The 18,922-nt window shown below is 51.1% G+C and overlaps 1 protein-coding gene across 6 annotated transcripts in view; it reads right to left on the reverse strand.

Moving 5' to 3' along the window:
• The window catches only part of LOC147629048 (tRNA/rRNA methyltransferase (SpoU) family protein), a 276,989-nt gene that overhangs the window by 77,891 nt on the left and 180,176 nt on the right, over window positions 1–18,922 (reverse strand). For all 6 annotated transcript variants that reach the window (XR_015267878.1, XM_086812261.1, XM_086812260.1 and 3 more), the window contains one exon: window positions 11,848–12,149. Coding sequence is in view for 5 of the 6 variants with exons in the window: in XM_086812261.1 (XP_086668387.1) it covers window positions 11,848–12,149 (302 nt within the window). In the remaining variant the exon portion in view is untranslated. The remainder of the gene's footprint in view (window positions 1–11,847; window positions 12,150–18,922) is intronic.

The following is an 18,922-nucleotide window of genomic DNA, read 5'->3' on the forward strand; positions in this document are numbered from 1 at the left end:
AAAAGAAAAGAAAGAACTGAAGGTAAGTATCTAGCCCTACAATACATCAGTAGGGAGCATCCGGAAGTAGCAACTAGGGAGAGTGGGAAGCTAATGCTAATAGTCAAAATGGGGTACATGAGTACATGGATACATGAATACATGAATATGGGGGAGTACAAAAGTGACAGTGAGTACAACAGTATCTGGCTGGAGTGGTAATCATCCTAGGAGCTCTAGCATGGGTCTCTGCCGGATGGCCTGGATATCTGCCATAGTGAGATGCCTGGTCGGACGAGCCCGATGCCTCGCAATGATGATCTGAATCCTCCGGTGTAGGCACCGTCTCCGATGTGAGGATCCGCGAACCCTCGGGCGTCTGGATCTACCCAACTAGATAGCTCTCTCAACTAGAGTCCCACGAGGTGCCTGCTGCTAGGCTGTCGGCTGTTCCCTCCCAGGTAGTCCCTCTAAAGAAGTTAGTAATCTGTCTCTGTGTGGACTCCCTGCCACTCGGGCGTCTGCTCGTGATAATGGACTCTCTGAGCTTGCGGATCTCCAGGAGATAAAAACCCAAGCATCTCTTATCACAATAGTCCATGACTCTACCCAGTGGTCCAAAGACAGATGTAGTGCTCCTCATACCGATCTCGCTCGCTGAAGCCTTTGCCCCTCTCACCCTGCTCGAGCTGCCACCTGCTCGCACCCTTCCTCCCCACCCTCGTGACTTAGCCTCTCGCCTGCTCGCACGCCCCCCTCCGCGCCCCTGTGTTTTTCGCGCCCCCCGCCCTCCCTTTTTGCGCCCGTCGCCCCCTGCCCGCCGGCCCATCTCCGTCGTGCCCCCCATTCCCTCCCTCCTTCACGTCCCGCCCCCCCACCCTACCCCCCCCCTTCGCGTTTTCCCCGCCCCCTCTGTCGTCCCCGCTGGTTTTTTCCGCCCCCCTTCTGGTTTTTTTTTTCCGCCCCCCTTCTGTCTTCCACCCATTCCCTTCTGGTTTTTTCCGCCCCCCTCTGTCTTCTGCCCCTTCCCCTCTGTCTTCCCCCCCCCCCCCCCCCCCCCCCCCTTTTTTTTTCCGCCCTTCCCTCTCTTCCCCTCCCCGCTCCGCTTTTTCGTGCAGCTTGGCTCATGCAAGACCCCCCGTTTATCGCTTCGCCCTTGACTCACCTTCAGACTCTGATGGAGGTTCCTCCCGCCCCACCTCAGAGGGACTCTTCCGCAGCCCCCTCACTCGCCCCTGAGGATACCCCATCAGGCTTTCTCTTTCACCAAAAGAGGAAGCGAGCCTCGCCGCAGAGGTGGAACGCCTCCAGGCACATTCCACCATCTGCCGTATAGGCACTCGCCCCAGCAGAGGGGAGATCCGGGATCTTCTCCAGGCCCGCCTTCTTGCAGATGTGGGCAAGATCCTGGACGTTCAGTTACTGCGCCGCCGCGGACACTACCAGATTGAGTTCGAGACAGCTCAAAGCGTGGCCCAGGTCCTAGCCATGAGTCCCCTTGACATCAGGGGCGCTCGGGCCTTCTTCAGACCTTGGCAGTATGGTTTTGACCTTGCAGCGGCCGAGTAGGGAGAGCGCCTATTCCATGTTACAGTTTGCTTTCCTCGACTCCGCTGCGAGTACCTCTCGCTCCTTTCTAGGATAGGATCATTGGTGGGCTTGGTGCTTGAGACTGGCCCCACAGCAGCTTCAATGGTGGCTAGAGCAACTGGCCTGCCTTCGGTCAGAGTTTTGGTTCCTGACATCTCCTCCCTTTCGAAGGTCATTCAGTTACCTAGGATAGCGGGGGGATGGATCGATCAGAGAGTGGAGTTTTCAGGGCTCCCGAAGTAGTGTTTTATATGCAGGCAGGTCGGCCACCTAGCCAAGGCATGCCCTCGCACGAGACCCCGACCTTCACCGCAGCAGCGGACCCCCGATGGCCCGCCCACAGATGCGGCTCGGCAAGCAGTCTCCGGGACACCTGCTCAGCCCACAGAGACCTCGGATTGGCAGCCTAGATAGGGGCGCCGTAGAGGGAGACAGTCACAGCAGCATGCCCAGAGACTGACGCAGCAGCAGTCACAGCCTCAGCATCACTGGGTTCCAGTGAGGAACAGCTTTGCTCCCCTCCAGGAGGAGACCCCAACGCAAACTGAGGATTAGAAGATGCCAGCACCCCCCCCCCTTCGTCCCCACCCCCCCCTCCCCCTCCCCCTTCCCCTTCCCCTTCCCCTTCCCCTTCCCCTCCCCCGTCCCCCCCTCCCACCTCGCTTCCACCTTCGCCTCCTCCCGTTCCCGCTCCCGCTTTTTCAGCAGCTACCCCCTTCTCCCCCCTCTCCTCCCCCTCCGCTCGCCTCAGCAGCTCCCCGGGAGGCACTAGCAGTACCCTGGCGCTCACCTGCAGTCCGGCGGGCACTGAGCACAAACCTTGCTCGAGCACCGCAGAGGAGACCTACCATGCCGATTCATGCTTCACGGATATCCTCTATCCACAGTCGGCTGAGTAGTCTCGACACTAGACAGCGCTCGGAGGCTTTCGACTACTCCTTCACACACCTTTTTGGAGCGGAGGGCCCCCATGAGCCAGCGCCCATCAGAGTACATGTGGTGATACCTCCGGCCCGAGGGGAGGAGGCACTTGATTCAGCGGTGGCCTTCTCCTTCCCTCTTTGCGGCACTAGCGACCGAGAGTGGACTCTGGATCTCGCTCTTAGTATTTTGAAGACTCAGGCAGTTGAGTTTTCTCACCATGTGAGCGATTTGGAGATGACATACGTGATAGGCCGACTCTGGGAGTTGGCACATTTCTTTGATACCGGGAGTGCGGATGCGTCCGGGATTTGACATTTGGTGGTTCGCATAGTGGCAGACTCAGCACGAGACCCTGCCTATGTATGCATACATGAGGTTTCTCTCTCTGAGCGGGAGGCAATCGCTATGGGACACAGCCACCACTGGCACCTGGTCCGAGACTCTTGCAGCGGCAGATTCGTAGCCGCTCGGATGGGGATTACTCTCCATCCAAGCCGCTTGCGAAGGCCCGCCATATGGGTGAGACAGCCTCCACCTCAACAAGTCATCCATCAGGATCATCTCATGGAATGTACAGGGCCTTGGCGGCGCACACTATGTACGTTATCGTGGTTGCTTGAGGAAGGAGCTTCAGAGATGCCTGGTTGGGGGCAATATTAATATTTTGATGATGCAAGAGCACCATTTGAGTGAGAGGAGGATTCGGAGATATGGTTCGGTGATGCCTGGTAGATGGGACACATTTTAGTCTGTAGGTTTTGGCCCCTTGGGTGGGCAGTATGTATGGTCATTGCGGATGTATGGCGGCAGGCCATTGTGGATCGCGGGGTCATTGTGCCTGGTAGAGCACAGTATGTTATTCTGAGGATCCACGATGAGCACTTTGGAGTGCTCAATGTCTATGTAGTATGCGCCCAACCATGCTAGTGCCAGAGCAAAGTTTTGGACCCTTGTTACAGATGCATTGCGCGAGGCCGCACATTGGTGTGTTGGGGGAGATTTCAACATGCTTGAGGACCCGGCCGATAGGGTGGGAGGCAGTCATGTTACAATGCACGGCACGGAGCTTGCAGCTTGGGAGCGATTTTGTATGACACTGCGGATCACTGATGCATGACAACATGAGGCTTTCTCCCGTTCTCAGGACAGTCTTAGTTTTTCTCGGTCAGATCGCCGGTAGGGAGGGACTAATCTATCATGGATTGATCGCTTCTATGTGGGCGACAGGTTCGGGGAGCATGGTGGCTCCATTGGCATTCTCGATGGCACCTCTTTTTCAGACCATGCGCCAGTTATTTTGACACTTGAGGAGAGGACATGGGAGACCAGCTTGCAGTTGAGGATCCCAGAGAGGATACTTACAGATCCCAATCTTTCTGAGGACATTGAGAGGATATGGCATGATAGCCAGAGCTCTGACCTGGATGCAGCAGGCCAATGTGCCCAGGGACTCATCGAGCTCAGCTCTTTTTTGCACGCTACAGCCTTGACACGGCTGGGAGAGACACGAAAGCGGAAGCGTCGCTTGAGACGTAGCCTTGCTTCGCTCCAGCGTCTTTAGGAGCAGCTGCCTACATGTGAGTGGGTGGCGTCCTAGCTGAGCCAGGCACGCCAGGAGGTTAGAGAGGCAGAGGAGCAGAGACATGAGTTCTACTATCATCGCCAGGCCTCTCAGTGGACGCAGCTTGGTGATAGAGTGACTAGGGAGTTTTTTGAGATCACCGGACTCCGCCATGCTCGAGCAGGAGTACGCTAGCTAAGGAGGCAGGACGGATCGTTAGCCACTGAGCCCCGGGAGATTAGAATCATTGCCACTGAGTTCTATAGAGATCTGCTTTCAGCGGAGCCAGCCACGGAGGCACGTGACGCTTGCAGACAGACTGTGTGGGCCCATGTGCGGAGAAGGGTCATAGATCGTATGCGCACAGTTTTTGGTGAGCCTCTTTCAGAGGATGAGCTTGTTGAGGCTTTGAGGGTCCTTCCGCGTCATAGTTGCCCTGGGGAGGACGGATTGAAGCCTGCCTCCTTATGCGCTATTGGGACCTTTTGGGGCCAGGCCTCCGCAGGGGCTTTCAGTATGTTTTGGACACTGGGGTGATGCCACGAAGCTTTTCAGAGGGCTTGATCTTTCTTATCCCCAAAAGGGAGGGAGTGTCAGATGATATTCGGCATTGGAGGCCTATTACGATCCTCAATACTGTCTACAAGGTCCTGGCAAAGGCCTTGAGTTTGAGGATCCAGCCCTTCCTTGGGGAGTTGATTCATGCTATTCAGACAGCATTCGTCAAGGAGTGCAGTATCCTTGACAACGTTTTCACCTTTTGGGAGGCGACGGCCCGAGCTAGATTTCTCGGTGAAGACTTGGTCGTGATGCTTCTCGATTTTGAGAAGGCATACGATAGAGTCGATTGGGGTTTCCTAGAGGGCACTATGCTTCGCCTCGGTTTTGAGCCAGACTGGATTGGAGGAGTGGCGGCTCTATATTCCACAGCTCGTAGCCAGGTGTTGATGGCAGGAGGACAGGGGCCGAGTTTTGAGTTGACCATATCAATCCGTCAGGGATGCCCTCTCGCCGCGTTCCTTTTTCTCTTCTTTGCAGAGGCTATGAGCATGTATCTGAGAGCAGAGGAGGTTGGTTTGAGAGGACTCCAGCTTCCAGTCCAGGGTGAGGACCTGCTCGATTCTGAGTTTGCTGATGACACGGGATTGTTTCTGCATGACCATGAGGCCAATCTACAGAGGGCAGAGCAGTCGCTACAGGTTTTTGGTGTGGCTTCGGGAGCATTGATCAATTGGCGCAAGACAGTGGCTTTTTGGATCAGTAGCGCTCCGACTCCGGCATGGAGCCCAGTCCAGGGTGAGGACCTGCTCGATTCTGAGTTTGCTGATGACATGGGATTGTTTCTGCAAGGCCATGAGGCCAATCTACAGAGGGCAGAGCAGTCGCTACAGGTTTTTGGTGTGGCTTCGGGAGCATTGATCAATTGGCGCAAGATAGTGGCTTTTTGGATCAGTAGCGCTCCCACTCCGGCATGGAGCCCAGACCCGGGTTTCAGATGGATTCCTCCTGGCACAGCAGTGCGGTATCTGGGATGCCAAATTGGACTTGATTTGTCACCTGAGCAGCAGATGGCCCCGCTTCTTCAGAGCATTCGGAAGAAGCTTTTATATTGGAGTACAGCTCGGTTATCCTTGGCTGGGAGGGTGGTGGTAACAAATCAAGTGCTTTTAGCAACTATGTGGTACATCACGTCTTGCTCGATCTTCTCGAGCTCTTGCATCAGCCAGGTACAGAGGCTGATCAGGAACTTTCGTTGGGCTGGGAGGGATGGTTAGCCGGCCCGGGCTAAGGTTGCTTGGGTAGTTATTACTCTTCCGCTGGCCCAGGGGGGCTTGGGCATTACAGATCCAGCTGATCAGAGTAGAGCCTTGGTGGGGAAGCTTATTCTTCGGGGGCTGCTTCCAGGCGCTGAGCCTTGGAAGGAGCTTCTTTCTCAGCGGCTGCAAGCTAGAGCTCCCCCAACAGGGGGCACTTGGGCACCAGAGATATGGTGGATCTTCATAGAGATGAGGAGGACAGGCCTCAGTAGAGGATGGGAGGACAGATTTGCCTTGAGAATCCTGCGAGCATGGGAGCTGCTCAGACCGGGGCTTTCTCAGAGACCTACCACTTGTGATGAGGAGCGGGCCAGACAGCCGCTCATCTGGAGCTCCGCGGTACGCACAGAGCATGGTCATATGCTGGGTTCTCGGCCTCGTCTAGCCCCTGCAGATGTAAACTCTGATTGCCGCATATGGGCATATGCTGCGCGCCCCTTGGCCCGGCTCCAGTGGGACCCTCGCGAGTACGAGTGGCATGATCCTTATGCGTCCCCCGAGGTCCCAGAGATCACCTTTTTCTAGTACACTGTTCGGTTGGGGAGGTATATTTTGACTGCGAGGAGGATGGTCCCTCCAGCTGTATCGGAGCATTGGCGGCTACAGGGACTCTCCCAGGAGTTCTTGGAGGATTTTTGGACCAGGCTCTGGGCTAGCCGACAGGCACGCAGGATCTCGACTTTTTCCAATGACTGGTTGCCCACAGGGACTCTGCAGTTGGCACCTGGCTTGTCTACAGTGGCCTTCCGTCAGCCTGCGCTCGATGCGGCCACCCATTGGAGACACAGAGACATTGCCTATGGGACTGTCCACAGGCGCAACAGATTTGGTTGAGGATGCTGCGCATTTTGGCCCCCCTCTCTCCAGAGGGCATGTATACGTGGGCAGCCGCTGCTTGGTCGACTTCGTCAGGGTCTGCTCTAGGATACAAGACGGAGCAGGACAGCTAGGCCATCAGATTCATTAGGGGCTAGCCTCGCCTTGTTCCTTCACCGGATTTCTCGTCCGCCGCCGGCGGCTGGACACAGGAGAGGGATTTACGATGGGAGCTCCTCAGCAGCCTCACCATATGCTTCACCTGGAGAGCCCGTTGTTTCAGGGCCTTTGAGGGGAGACTGGAGCGACCAGCAGAGACTGTTCGGAGCATCTGGCAAGAGTTGATTCACACCCTGCGAGTACAGTATGACCGCATCTGGGGCGACTCTGATCGAGCGATATTGCGGCGCCAGGCCTTCCACACCACTTAACGCAGCGGCCCCTTCTATACTCTACACGCGGGTACCCCCGCTGCCACTACAGGCCACCTGTTTGGATTTTCCCCCCTCCTATTGTATGATACAACCTCTCAGTTATTTGTACTTATATTTGTACTTTTTTGAACCTAGGCAGAGTCTTCTTAGCTGCCTTGATTGGATCTATGCTCTGCCTTCTTATGAGCACGAGAGGGGTTTTGTAGCCCAGTGGGCGTTTTTTTTAAATAACTAATGAAAGGATCTTTTCTCGAAAAAAAAAAGAAAGAAAGATGTGCTGCTCCTCCATCTCTGGCTCTATCCAACAAATCTGACAAATCCTGTCCCCTGGAGGTATGCCTCTAAATCTGCCTCTCTCTATCTCTAACTGATGTGAAGAGGTGCGGATCTGCCCAATGCCGCACTTCCATCCATAAGGTTGATGGGTATCCATGTAGCTTGGTCTAAGTATAAAGCCATCCTCAGTGGTGCGGAGTAGATGGTGTCTATAGAAAGCCATCTTCGTCCCCAACTCTTGTGAGGGCTCTACCCATGTCCTCCTAGTGTCCAACTGTATGAGGTCATGTTGTCTGATGACTCTCCTCATCTTTGAATGTGTCAAGGTGAGAGAGGGTGCCTTTAGAGAGTACTAGAAGGGTGGAAGTTTGCCTAAACTGAACCCATGGAGCTCAAACCAGGATGCTATCTGCGCATACCAACATGAAGTGTCTCCCTCCATGGCTAACTGATGAGAGGACTCTAGAGCAAGTCGTGCATACCGGTGTCAGGGAAGCTCCCATGTGCTATGAATGGAGGAAACTTATCTGGCAAGAGCCTCGACTACGATCGGTGGTGCTCCCATCTCGGCTCTGATAATCTCATGGAGTGCCGAGGCCTTAGCCCAAGTCATCCTGGAGATCATGGACACAAGTGGTCTCTCCATCGATATCCATCCATTGTATGTGCGTCCTGATCGACTGTCACGATCTTGGCTAGGCCCCCAGATCTGTACTCCATATAGCATCGTTGATGTGACACTCTGTCAAAAAGCCACAGCTTAGTGCATGGCTCCTGAAACTGTACCTGTCAGCACATCTTCTCTAGACCTCCTAGTGCTGCATATCCTCTAGTCAGTCTGGCCTCTGCTGGCCCCCTCATGGAAAATGTGGGCCTAGTGAACACCACTCCAAGATATGTGTATGAGTCAACATACTCCACTGTCTCCTGCCCATATCTGAAAATAGGCATTGATCTCCAGACCCACTAAGCTGTAGTATTAAACACCATAACCTTGGTCTTACCAAGGTTAACTGAGAGCCCATTGTCCTGTGCATAAGCATGTAAAGTATCCAAGTGCCTCTGCTATAAGCACAATATCATCAGCATATAAGAGCAGAGGTATCCAAGTGCCAGCCAACTCGACTCCTCTGTCCCCTCGTGTCCCAATATAATCACAGATCTCATCAACGTATAGTCCATACAGTTGGAGAGAGCGGGCAGCCATGTTTCACCGCTATAGTGGAGTGTACTAGCTGGGAGAGACCCTCTGAAGTCCGCACCTGCCCAACTACAGTCTCATAAAGTGCCATAATACCCCAAATGAGCTCACATGGAACCCCCAAGTCTTGCAGCCTGCGCATCAGTCTAGCTCTAGGCACTGTGTCAAAGGCCTTGCGGAAATCCACAAAGCCACAATAGATCCTCCTCCCATGTGCTCTGCCCTCCTCAATGATAGCCCTGAGGGTAAAGATATGATCCAAAGTAGAGAATCTCCTCCTGAAACCGGCCTGTCCCTAGGCTCCGACCCCTTGTCTCTCTGCCCATCTGCTCAACTCCTGCTCAAGAATAGAGGCATATAGCTTGGCCAGCGAGTGACCAATCATAATGGTGCGGTAGTTAGTCGGCAGGCTCGGATCTCCAGACTTGAGTACTGGCACAATCGTGGAAGTACTCCAAGTCCCACGAAACCCCTCACACATGGCTCTATTAAACATGAGAGCTAGCAAGTCTGCAATCATATCTCTAGCATGTATGAAATGCTCGGCTACAATGCCCTCATGATCGTGTGCCCCCCCTGTATGCAATCTGTTGATGGCCCTCCTTACCATATCTGCTGTGAAGAAGGTAAAAGTGGGTGGACAGGGCTCTGGAGGGTTCGGTAGTGGTGGCTGCTCTGGTACTGTGTAGAGGGAGGCTGCATACTCGCCCCATGTATCTCAAGAGGTAATGGCCGGAGGGGAGGGGTGCTCTCTAAGCAATCTCCAGGCCTCCCCAGAATCCTGACTCAAAAACAGCTGGTACATGTCTCTTCTCAGCCGAGCTAAGAATGCTCTCTTCTTCTGCCGAATGAGGCATCGGAAGATGATGTGTGACTGTCTATATGTGGTAACACCTGTGGCCACCTCTCTCTGTAGCTGGGCTCTGATCTCCCTACAGTCATCATCATACCAACTATTCTGGGGCATGCTCCCAAGACGTGGTCGTACTGTGGGCTGCGTGTGTGGGACGGTCGTCACTGCAGCTGTATGTAAAGCCTCTGTTAGGATCTGTGTGAGCTCAGCTAATGGCCTCTATGGATCCTTTGCACTCAACAAGCTGTAGATCTCTTCAATGTATACTCCATCAGTCTCTCTACAGAAGGTATATCTCGGGTGATAGGACTGCCCAACCTGGCAGGTACTGTAGTGGAAATCCACCGTAAAGGAGAGAAGTGCATGATCCACCGTAACTCCGATGGGCTTGGGGCCAATCGCAAAATCGTAGATACTTGGGACGAAGGCTAGCGAGGCTAGAACATAATCAACTGTGCTGGCCCTATGTCTCTGTGGAAAGCAAGTAAAGCCAGTGGTGGCAAGTGGATACCTCTCTAGGCCATTTAAAATGGCCAGCCCATGTGCAATCCCCATCTCCAAGAGGTATCTCCCATACTCAGTACACTCCGGGTCAAACACATCTCCTCCACATCTCTCTCTCTCAACATCTCCTCCGAAGTGTCAAAGAAGGAGGTCTCGTACTGAGCCGTTCCAGCATTAAAGTCCCCAAGTATGATAGCATCTCCCTACCTGGAGAACTTCCATATGTCCGCCTCTAGAATCATATATGGAGATTGCCCCTTGGGCGCTGCATAATGAGATGTGCTGGGTGGAAAGTAACATATAGCAATGTATAGGGGTCTACCCTCACTCTGACCCACATGTACCTCGCACTCTCATCACGGCGCATAACATGGATGAGTGGCTGAAGCTCCTCTCTAAAAAGAACTGCAACTCCTCCAGATCCGCGACCACCATGCTTCGAACGGGCCTCTTGTCTACAAGTCGTCTCCTTTCTGTATCCCGCCACTCTCAGTAATGTGCTGCCTGGGGCCTGATGTGTCTCCGAGTAGAAGATGATGTGCCTATCTCTGAAGCTGTCCTCAAAGGCCCCCACATCCAGTCTCAATGCTCCGTTGTAGTTCCATACTGCAAGTCTCAGACTGGTCGCATAGGTCTCACACCGTCAAGTGGTGCGTCTCTCTAGTATCACCACTCTGCCTCCTCTGTAAAATGCTAGCTTCCCTTTTTCTCTGGCTGCCCTAATCTCCGGCATGCACTCCCTCATATGTGCTAGCTGTGCCAAGGTGAGGTCATCTCCTAAAAAGATGCCCGTTTTCTTAAGGCCGGAGCGCTTGGCCAAGAAATCCTTCTTGGCCTACAAGGTGGGAAAGCGTAAAATGAGACCTCTCTCCTTCGAGCTCTCTCCTCCATTCTTGTCTTTCTTGCCCACTCTCCAAGCCCCCGTGTGTATAGGCCTCGAAATGCCCATGCGTGTGTATAAATCTTTGGCTTCCTCCTCTACATTGTCACCGTCCTTAAGACCCGTGATCCGCACATGAAGTTCCCTTGTCTTTCTTCTTTGTTCCTCCTCAATGGTTAGGTTGATAATCTTCGAGGTAGATGTGCTTTCGGCCTCCTTGTTCTTACCTTTCTTGACCACTTCTATCCATTTCTCCGCTTCATGTACTTGCTTTTGCGTTTTCGTGAGCACCTCCACCACGAGGAGGTCTCCCAGGCCTTCTTTTCTTCTCCCTCTTGAAGTGTTCTCACTTGGGCCTTGATGGTGTTCAGCTCCTCCATCATGACGCGCTGAATTTCACCTTCCTCGAGCTTATGTTGAGCGCGTGCTTCTTCTATCTCCTTCTTGAGATTTGCGATCTTTGCATCTTGGGCTGCTATCCGCGCTTCAAGCTTCTTGATTTTGTCAAGAAGGCTCCGGTTGACCATATTAATTGCATTGTCCGTCTCTTTCTTGTGTTGTCGGATGGCTGCCTTGATGAGGTCTTCAATGTCGACTCTCTCCATCTTGTCTTGGGCTGAAAAAGGCTGGTTTCGGGTTAAAAATTAACACTTGGCCATAGGAAGAGCCGTGTTTGCAGCACTTCCCAGAGAGAGAGAGAGGCCAAAGGGGGCTGTTGCGAAGAGAGAGAAAGATAGGCAGCAGGTGGGAGAGGGAAGCACGCGGGGGGGAGAAATGAAATGAAATGAAAGAGAGAGAGAGAGAGAGAGAGAGAGAGAGAGAGAGAGAGAGTGGCGGGCGGGGGCTACGAGGAGAGAGAGACATGGCCGAGTCCTTTTGGGGCGAGCAGAGAGAAAGAGAGAGAAAGAGAGAGAGAGGACACTCAAGTACAAAGCCAGCTTTCAACAACACATAGCTGGAGAGTTTGACCACAAAATTTAAGAAAAAAAACAACACAATAGCACATTTAGACCTTTTAAGCGGTACTTAGGATTAAAGTGTTTCTTGCTATCTTCAACAAGAGGTCCCAGGCAATCAAGTACTTCTACAGCTCTGCTCTTTGTAGAATCCGGTGTATCTAAGCACACATTATCACAGTGAGACTTCTCAAGCATTGTGTCCACAGGTGCTGAAAACTCATACTCGTCTGACATTGCAAAGTGGCTAGGTGATGCAGTTGCTTCAAGACACATCACTAGTGTCATGAATCCTGGTCTACATAAGGCCCTTGAACACAGCTTTCCTGCCATCTCGATGACAAATTCTGTGCGATCCCTGAAAAAATATATTGCAGAGTATGAAAGCAAGTTCAATAATAACAATCAAACATTGTGTGACTTTAAGCAATATCAGATGGGTATTGAGTTTGTATAGAAAACAGATAAACACAACAGCGAAGATTGATAGGCCGCCCATCAGGTGAAACAATTGATATACAGCCCATCAGATGGGTATTGACTCTTGAGTTTGTACAGAGAACAGATAAACACAACAGGAAAGATTGACAGGCAGCCCATAAGGTGAAACGATTGCATTCGGTATGAGCGCATGAACAACATTTGGGGGCCAGGGGCTATTGCTGTGGTTTTGTTGGCATAGAGGCCCAACCTCTTCCACCAGTGTACAAGACTGCCGAGGAACAAAGTCATGACTGGACACCAGATTGGCGCATCAGACAGGACTGGTTACAAAATCCTAATGCCTCAAACTGACGGGAGCAAATGAACAAGACTGCAAGTTAACCGGATAGAAGAGAACAAGAGTCTACTATAATTTTTGCTTCACACGTCTATCTGCAGCAAGAACTCACACACACACACACATAACTGCCAAATGAACAAGAAACCCCATGATTAACACGAACTGCTTGATAAGAGAATGCCGTAGACGAGATTTGAATAATGTCAGACGTGCACAAGGCAGCAGACAGGACGATCGAGACAGCAGCTGTCGGAAGTGTGTAAGTGTATGCACACAGAAGGTTGGGATTGTTGTGTCTCCACCCTTTATTCGACAGCTCATAGCTAGGTCCTCAACCAGGAGGCGCAGAGGCAATGAGTAGTTCTCTCTCTGCACAAGAGACAGGACTCCAGGGTCTACGTCTCCCCATAAAAATCCTAGGAGGAGCTTCTCGACTCACAGTTCGCCGATGACATAGGATAAAAGGGGATCCTTCAGAGGTTTGCTCTCGCCATCGAGACTTTTTGCTTAGCCTCTGGAGCTAAGATCAACTGGCACAAGTCGTGTGGTTTTTGGGTGGGTTCTTCACCCACGCCGTCTTTGTTCCCAATTCGATCTTTCCAGTGGATCCCCAAGGGCACCCCAATCATAAACCTCGAGCGCCAGGTTGGATTGACATATCAACCGAGCAGCAGCTACCCCCCTTCTTCCGAGCATTTCTGTATTGGAGCACCACACACCTCTCCCTCACCGGCTGCATGATCGTGGCAAACCACGTGCTCCTTCCCACCATGTGGTACATCACATCTTGATGGGCATTTTCCAAGGGATGCCTAGGTTACGTTCAGCACGACTGATACAGAACTTTCTGTCGGCCGGTACTGATCTCCAGCTTGCTAGGGCAAAGGTAGCTTGGAGGGTGATTACTCAGCCATGGGCTTGTGGAGGATTGAGGATCATTGACCCATCTGTGCAGAGTAGAGCCCTGCTGGGCAAGTTGATTGTCAGAGGCCTTCTGCCAAGAGGTGAGCCTTGGAAGGCTTTTCTGATTAACTGGATATCTGTTCGGACCCCCTCACTTGGCGGCCCATGGACTCCGAGTGTACGATGGATTTTCACATAGGCCCGATTCCAAGGCTTGAGCACCACTTTTGAGGACAGACTTGGAGTCAGTTTCATTAGAACTTGGGGTCACCTCACGCCAGCTCTTCAGCAGCTCTCCCCAGCCAAGGACAAGGTACACTCGGTTGCAAGTAGAGAGATGCACCCACTCCTCGTGAGCCTACTGCCTATCATGCTTTGGTAGGACCTCCTCTTTGTGGAGGAGTCTGTAGACACCATGTTCCGCTCTGTGAAGCTGAGGTGGAAGAAGATGAAGAGTTGTAGCACCTATGCCCAAGGATGAGGCTAAGAATCTTCATTCGAGCAGTCCATAGTCACAAGGGATGGGGGACAAGGACGGGGACCGGGGACGGCCATATGTAAGGAACAGGGACGGGTGTAGGAACGGCACTTAAAAATTACTTTGTCAGTACCACCCACTCGCCTATACGGGCAGAGCTTGCATGTCCGTGGCTGTGCACCACCTCCATGAGGGGATGGGGTGTGATTGACCTCATCCCACCATGTCGCCGCTTGAGGGAGAGAGAATGTGTGTGTGAAGCTAAGGCTCAAAGTGTGAGAGGGAGTGTGTGTGTGTGTGTCTTCTTATAGGGAGGGAGGCGGCCAAGGCCCAAAGCCTCAAAGGTTTAAGGCCTATGGGCCAAGGCTAAAGGCCCATGAAAAGCCCCTCCCAAACGGCCAAAAAAAAAAGGTCAAAAATGTGACCATTGCCCAAGCAGTAACCTACAGGCGTTCCCACGCAGTCCTCCCCCACAGCCGTCCCCTCTTGGATCCGTCCCCGGAACGCCGTCCCTTGTGAGGGGCGCCCAGCTGGGGACGTCCGTCCGTCCCCGTCCCACAGTGTTCTCGGTATGGCGTCCCCCCCTTCCAAGAGTCCGTCCCCTCCGTCCCCTGTGACTATGGAGCAATCTCCGAGGAAGCCCGGATGGTGTTTGTGATCCATATGGCTCCAACCATATGGAAGTGATCAAGTGCCGGGCCAGGGTCACAGCCTCGTCATAGCTAGAGCGTCCGTTGAAGACACCGAAAGAAAGGACAGTCTAGTGGGTGCCTCACGAATTTGTGAGCTCAATGCACCCCCCCCCCCTGGTGAAGCTGGGGGGAACCTTGCGACAGGGAGGGAGAAGATTTGGGTCTCCACAATGTGCGAGAAAATCTAAAAGGATCTGCAGAGCAGGATTGGCTATTGGGCCCTCGAGAAGGAAGGTGGATCTCCCATCGTGTAGCGGGTGGAGGTGGGCCCAAGGGGAGGAGGACGGGGTTGTGGCACATCTTGAGATGGGTGAGACTGAATCGTCTCCTATGGGGGGTGAAGCTGGCCTAACTCCTTGGGGAAGGAGGGAACAGATGTTGGCACGATCAAGGTTAGGGTTACCTGTTAGCTGCAGCTATTTATGAAGCTCCTTGGCGATGGAGATGAAGAGAAATAATGAACCTTCAAGCCATGGCAACGGTTGCACAGGTGAAGTGAGAGAAAGAGTGTAAGAGGGGGGGGGCGAGAGAGAAGAGATGTGTTCACAACTAAGAGAGAGCAAGAGAATGCATGACTCGATGATTTGATTGATTGATTGTGTAGAGGCTTACACCAAGTACATGCTTCTGTAAGCTATAAGCCTTATTTTTTGACTCAAGGGAATCACAAACACATACTAGAGACAAGTCACACATTGCTACACAAACAAGGGTACACTTACACAATTGGTACACAAAGAGACTACGAAACACCCAACAAATCCCCCTTCGGAATCAAGGTGGTGTCATAAGCATTGACCTTCATATCTATGGTGATTTGGGCCACAACTCCACACGTGATTCAAAAGATCAAAGTGGCCAACACCTAGACTCTCATGGCAGGCCTGATAAGGAGCTTGACCACACATATGATATATGTAAGCCACCATAAACTACCCAACCGCACCCACCCCCTCCTGCACGCCTGACTCAAAACAAGGATAAATTGAAGTACTGCAGCCTTTTATAACACAAGGCGGTACAAACACATAAAAATTGACATACATGACGAACACTTACTACAAATCTTTTTTAGGGGACGACCTGGATAGAGGATCCATGACACTTACACATAAACACAAGGAATGGAAGTTTCGAAATTTCCTAAGTTAGTGAAGTGTCAATGAACATGCCGTTTGAGACAGTGTCGCCAAGCAATTGATGCTTGGCCACTCATTTTAGGCTCGAGATCCAGGGTAGAGGCTTCAATGTGTCGAAGGAGGCTTCAATTTCAAAAGGCCTCAAATTTTTTAACTTATAAAGGCTTAGAGTAGGTAATTTTTGCCCTAATTTGAAAATCCCCACAATTATATTGTTGCAGGGGCTTCAATTTTGAGCTAATTGCTGAAAATTTCACGAAAGCCCTAAATTTTGAAGATCTAGCAGCTTTAATTAAAGAATTACCATTAACGTGAAAAATGACCAAATTTGAATGTTGATGTGAATCTACAGTTTACCAGAGCTTTAAGTTCCCCAATTTGTCCAAATTTTGCAAAAGCCCTAAATTTTGACGAGTGCACATGATTTGCACCTTATTCTAAGAAGCCCCAAACTACTGTTGAACACTAATGACGAGCAGGTATTGATGACGGGGGGCTGTAGGAAAATTCTAGCTATGGAGGCACAAGGTGGGGTCAGCATAGACATGCACGAAGAAGATAGTGTTGTAGTAGCCACTACGTAGCAACAGCAAAGTACATAGGCATAGCAGGTTGCATAGTTGTTTGTGGGACGCGTACCGCACCAACGGCACGTATGGCAAGGGACGAGACGAAACGAACTAGCCGAAACGAGTGCGAAACGGTTTTTTTTCGAATCTCGTTTCGATGTAGCCAAACGAAACATAATGTTCGTTTCGTACCGTATGAAACGGTACGGGTGCGGAATGGCCCTCGAAAAAAAAGTCTATTTTTCTGGACCATTTTTTTCCGTCTATTTTATTATTTGTTTTTTCGCACGTTTTTTTTCACATGTTTTTTCCGCCCATTTCTGTAGCCCTTTGAAGTGTGGGTGGCCGGGCCTTAGGCTCCCTTGTATAAGCTCTCTCTCTCTCTCTCTCTCTCTCATGCTTTCGAGTCTCTCTCAGGCTCTCTCTCTCTCTCTCCGGGGGAGATTCCGCTACCTCTTCCTATTGTAGACCGCAGGCCACGGCTCTTAGTTCCTATTGTACGTTGCGGGCCATGGCTCTTATTTATGGCATGCCGCATATGTTCAGTGTTCATTGTTCATGACTCGAGTCTTTGTACTAGTGTTTTAACTTTTTTCTAGTTTATGACAAGTTACAACTTCTCTAGACTTTGCATCTATAAATGTGTACAAATATCTTCTTTTCAAGTGTTTTTTAAAGTGGATCGTACCTCAATCGAACTTATTTTTCAAAATTTAAAAGTCCCATACCGGTACCGTTTTTTCTTACCCGACAACTATGGCAAGTTGTCACCGGGGCTGCTGGGGTCACAAACTGAAGGAATTGAACAACAGCTTGCTGATCGGTAGCAAAAGCATGGGTCATGCATATTGGCAGCGTACGGGGTACCCTACACCCCTTTGCACTCAAACCATGCTGCCAGGATTAAGGTTAGGGTTGTGCGCTATTGGTAAAGCTGCTCAGCGATGGACATGGAGAGAAATGATGAACCTCCAAGGCATGGCAATAGTTACATAGTTGAAGAGAGAGAAAGAGAGTAAGAGGGGGAGAGAGAGAAGAGATGAGTTTACAACTAAGAGAGAGAAAAACAGAATGCACGACTCAATGATTTGATTGATTGATTGATTGTGTAGAAGCTTACACCAAGTACATGCTTTTGCAGGCTGTACGCCTTATCTTTTGACTCAAGGGAATCACACACACATACTAGACAAGTAACACATAGCACACTTATCTTATCCATACCTAACCTACGGGTGAGTTCACACACTCTACCACACTTAGCCCTTTTAGAGACTCCATAAACTAGACATCAGACTCTAGCACATGTCCTAGGATACGTGTGTCTACATGTGAAATATGGATTACAGTTTCCTGGACTGTCCTTGAGACGTTGGCGTGGTCATGAATATGGATTTCATGGACGGTGTCCATCAAGAGTCCAAAGACATTGCTTTGCGGATCGAGAAAGCTCGTCTGACAACAATCACGAGTGAAGGAACCTGGTGTAGAGAATGTTAAGATGGGAATTTTCAAGTCAGCAATTGCATGGCATGTTGCATGTTGTGTGGTAATTAATGTGTCCATGGGACTGCAGACGCGTGCCTAGTCACTATAACCGATATGGGACCTGAACTATATAGAGAAACACTTCAATAGCAAACAAAGAATAACAAGAGGAAGCCACAAAAATATAAATAGATAGCACACTAAGCGGGAATGGCCAGCCCCCCGTAGGAACTTCTTTATTACGTAGAAGCTTTTACAAAGAAGCCAAGGTGAGGGTGCAATCAGCACCGGATTTTCCACAGGTCTCCTGGATAGCTTTCCACAAAGCACACATGAGATTCTTGCAAAGCCCTCTTCACAAAAGCCAGGCCAAGTCAATGCCACAAAACAGTCCCAAAGCAGTCTCCAGAACTGCCCGAAAACAACCATCTGTTCTCAGACTATTCCGCACGAGAGAACCTACAGGACAATTGTCTGCCATGTGGCCACAGAGAAAACTCACAGCTGTATGTCCAGCGTGGAAAGCAGCCTGCGGAAAGAAGACTCGCAGAAGCTGTACGGTCAGACTCTGTGGCAGCAAGTCAAGAGAGAAAGAGGAAACACTGCTGTACAGCCTGTTGGCCAGCAGTGAAAAAACGGCACTGCAGTAGTATAGGTTGAGGGCGACCAGCAAAGAGCAGTAAACACTCTGCTGTCGGCCAGATATAAGAGCGAAACAAGGAGAGAGAATCAGCTCTGTATGGCCTGTTTGTGTCGACCAGCAGAGAGAGAGAGTAGGGTTTGCTGCAGTCGGCCGTGTGCTCTTATGCGCATGCCCCAAAAACAACAGCCCCTCCTTCCTTTTAATGAATCAGCCCTTGCCCCTCTTTAGATGGAGTCGGCCAGCTTTGTTTAGCCCATGCTTTTCCCTTTTTGCCAAAAATGGCCTTGGCTGCTTAAAATATCCCTTTTTGCTTTCTTTAGCCAGTGTCTCTATAAATAAGAGCACTTAGCCATTTTTAGTGTCCCTGTTAATAAAAATATCTCTCAAGGATGGGTGTCTAGCTTTTTATGACCTTGTGGGCCCACACGCTGGTTA

Source organism: Cibotium barometz, chromosome 18 (genome assembly GCF_041138505.1).
Source record: "Cibotium barometz isolate CiBa-2024 chromosome 18, ASM4113850v1, whole genome shotgun sequence".
In the NCBI taxonomy this organism is placed as follows: Eukaryota; Viridiplantae; Streptophyta; class Polypodiopsida; order Cyatheales; family Cibotiaceae; genus Cibotium; species Cibotium barometz.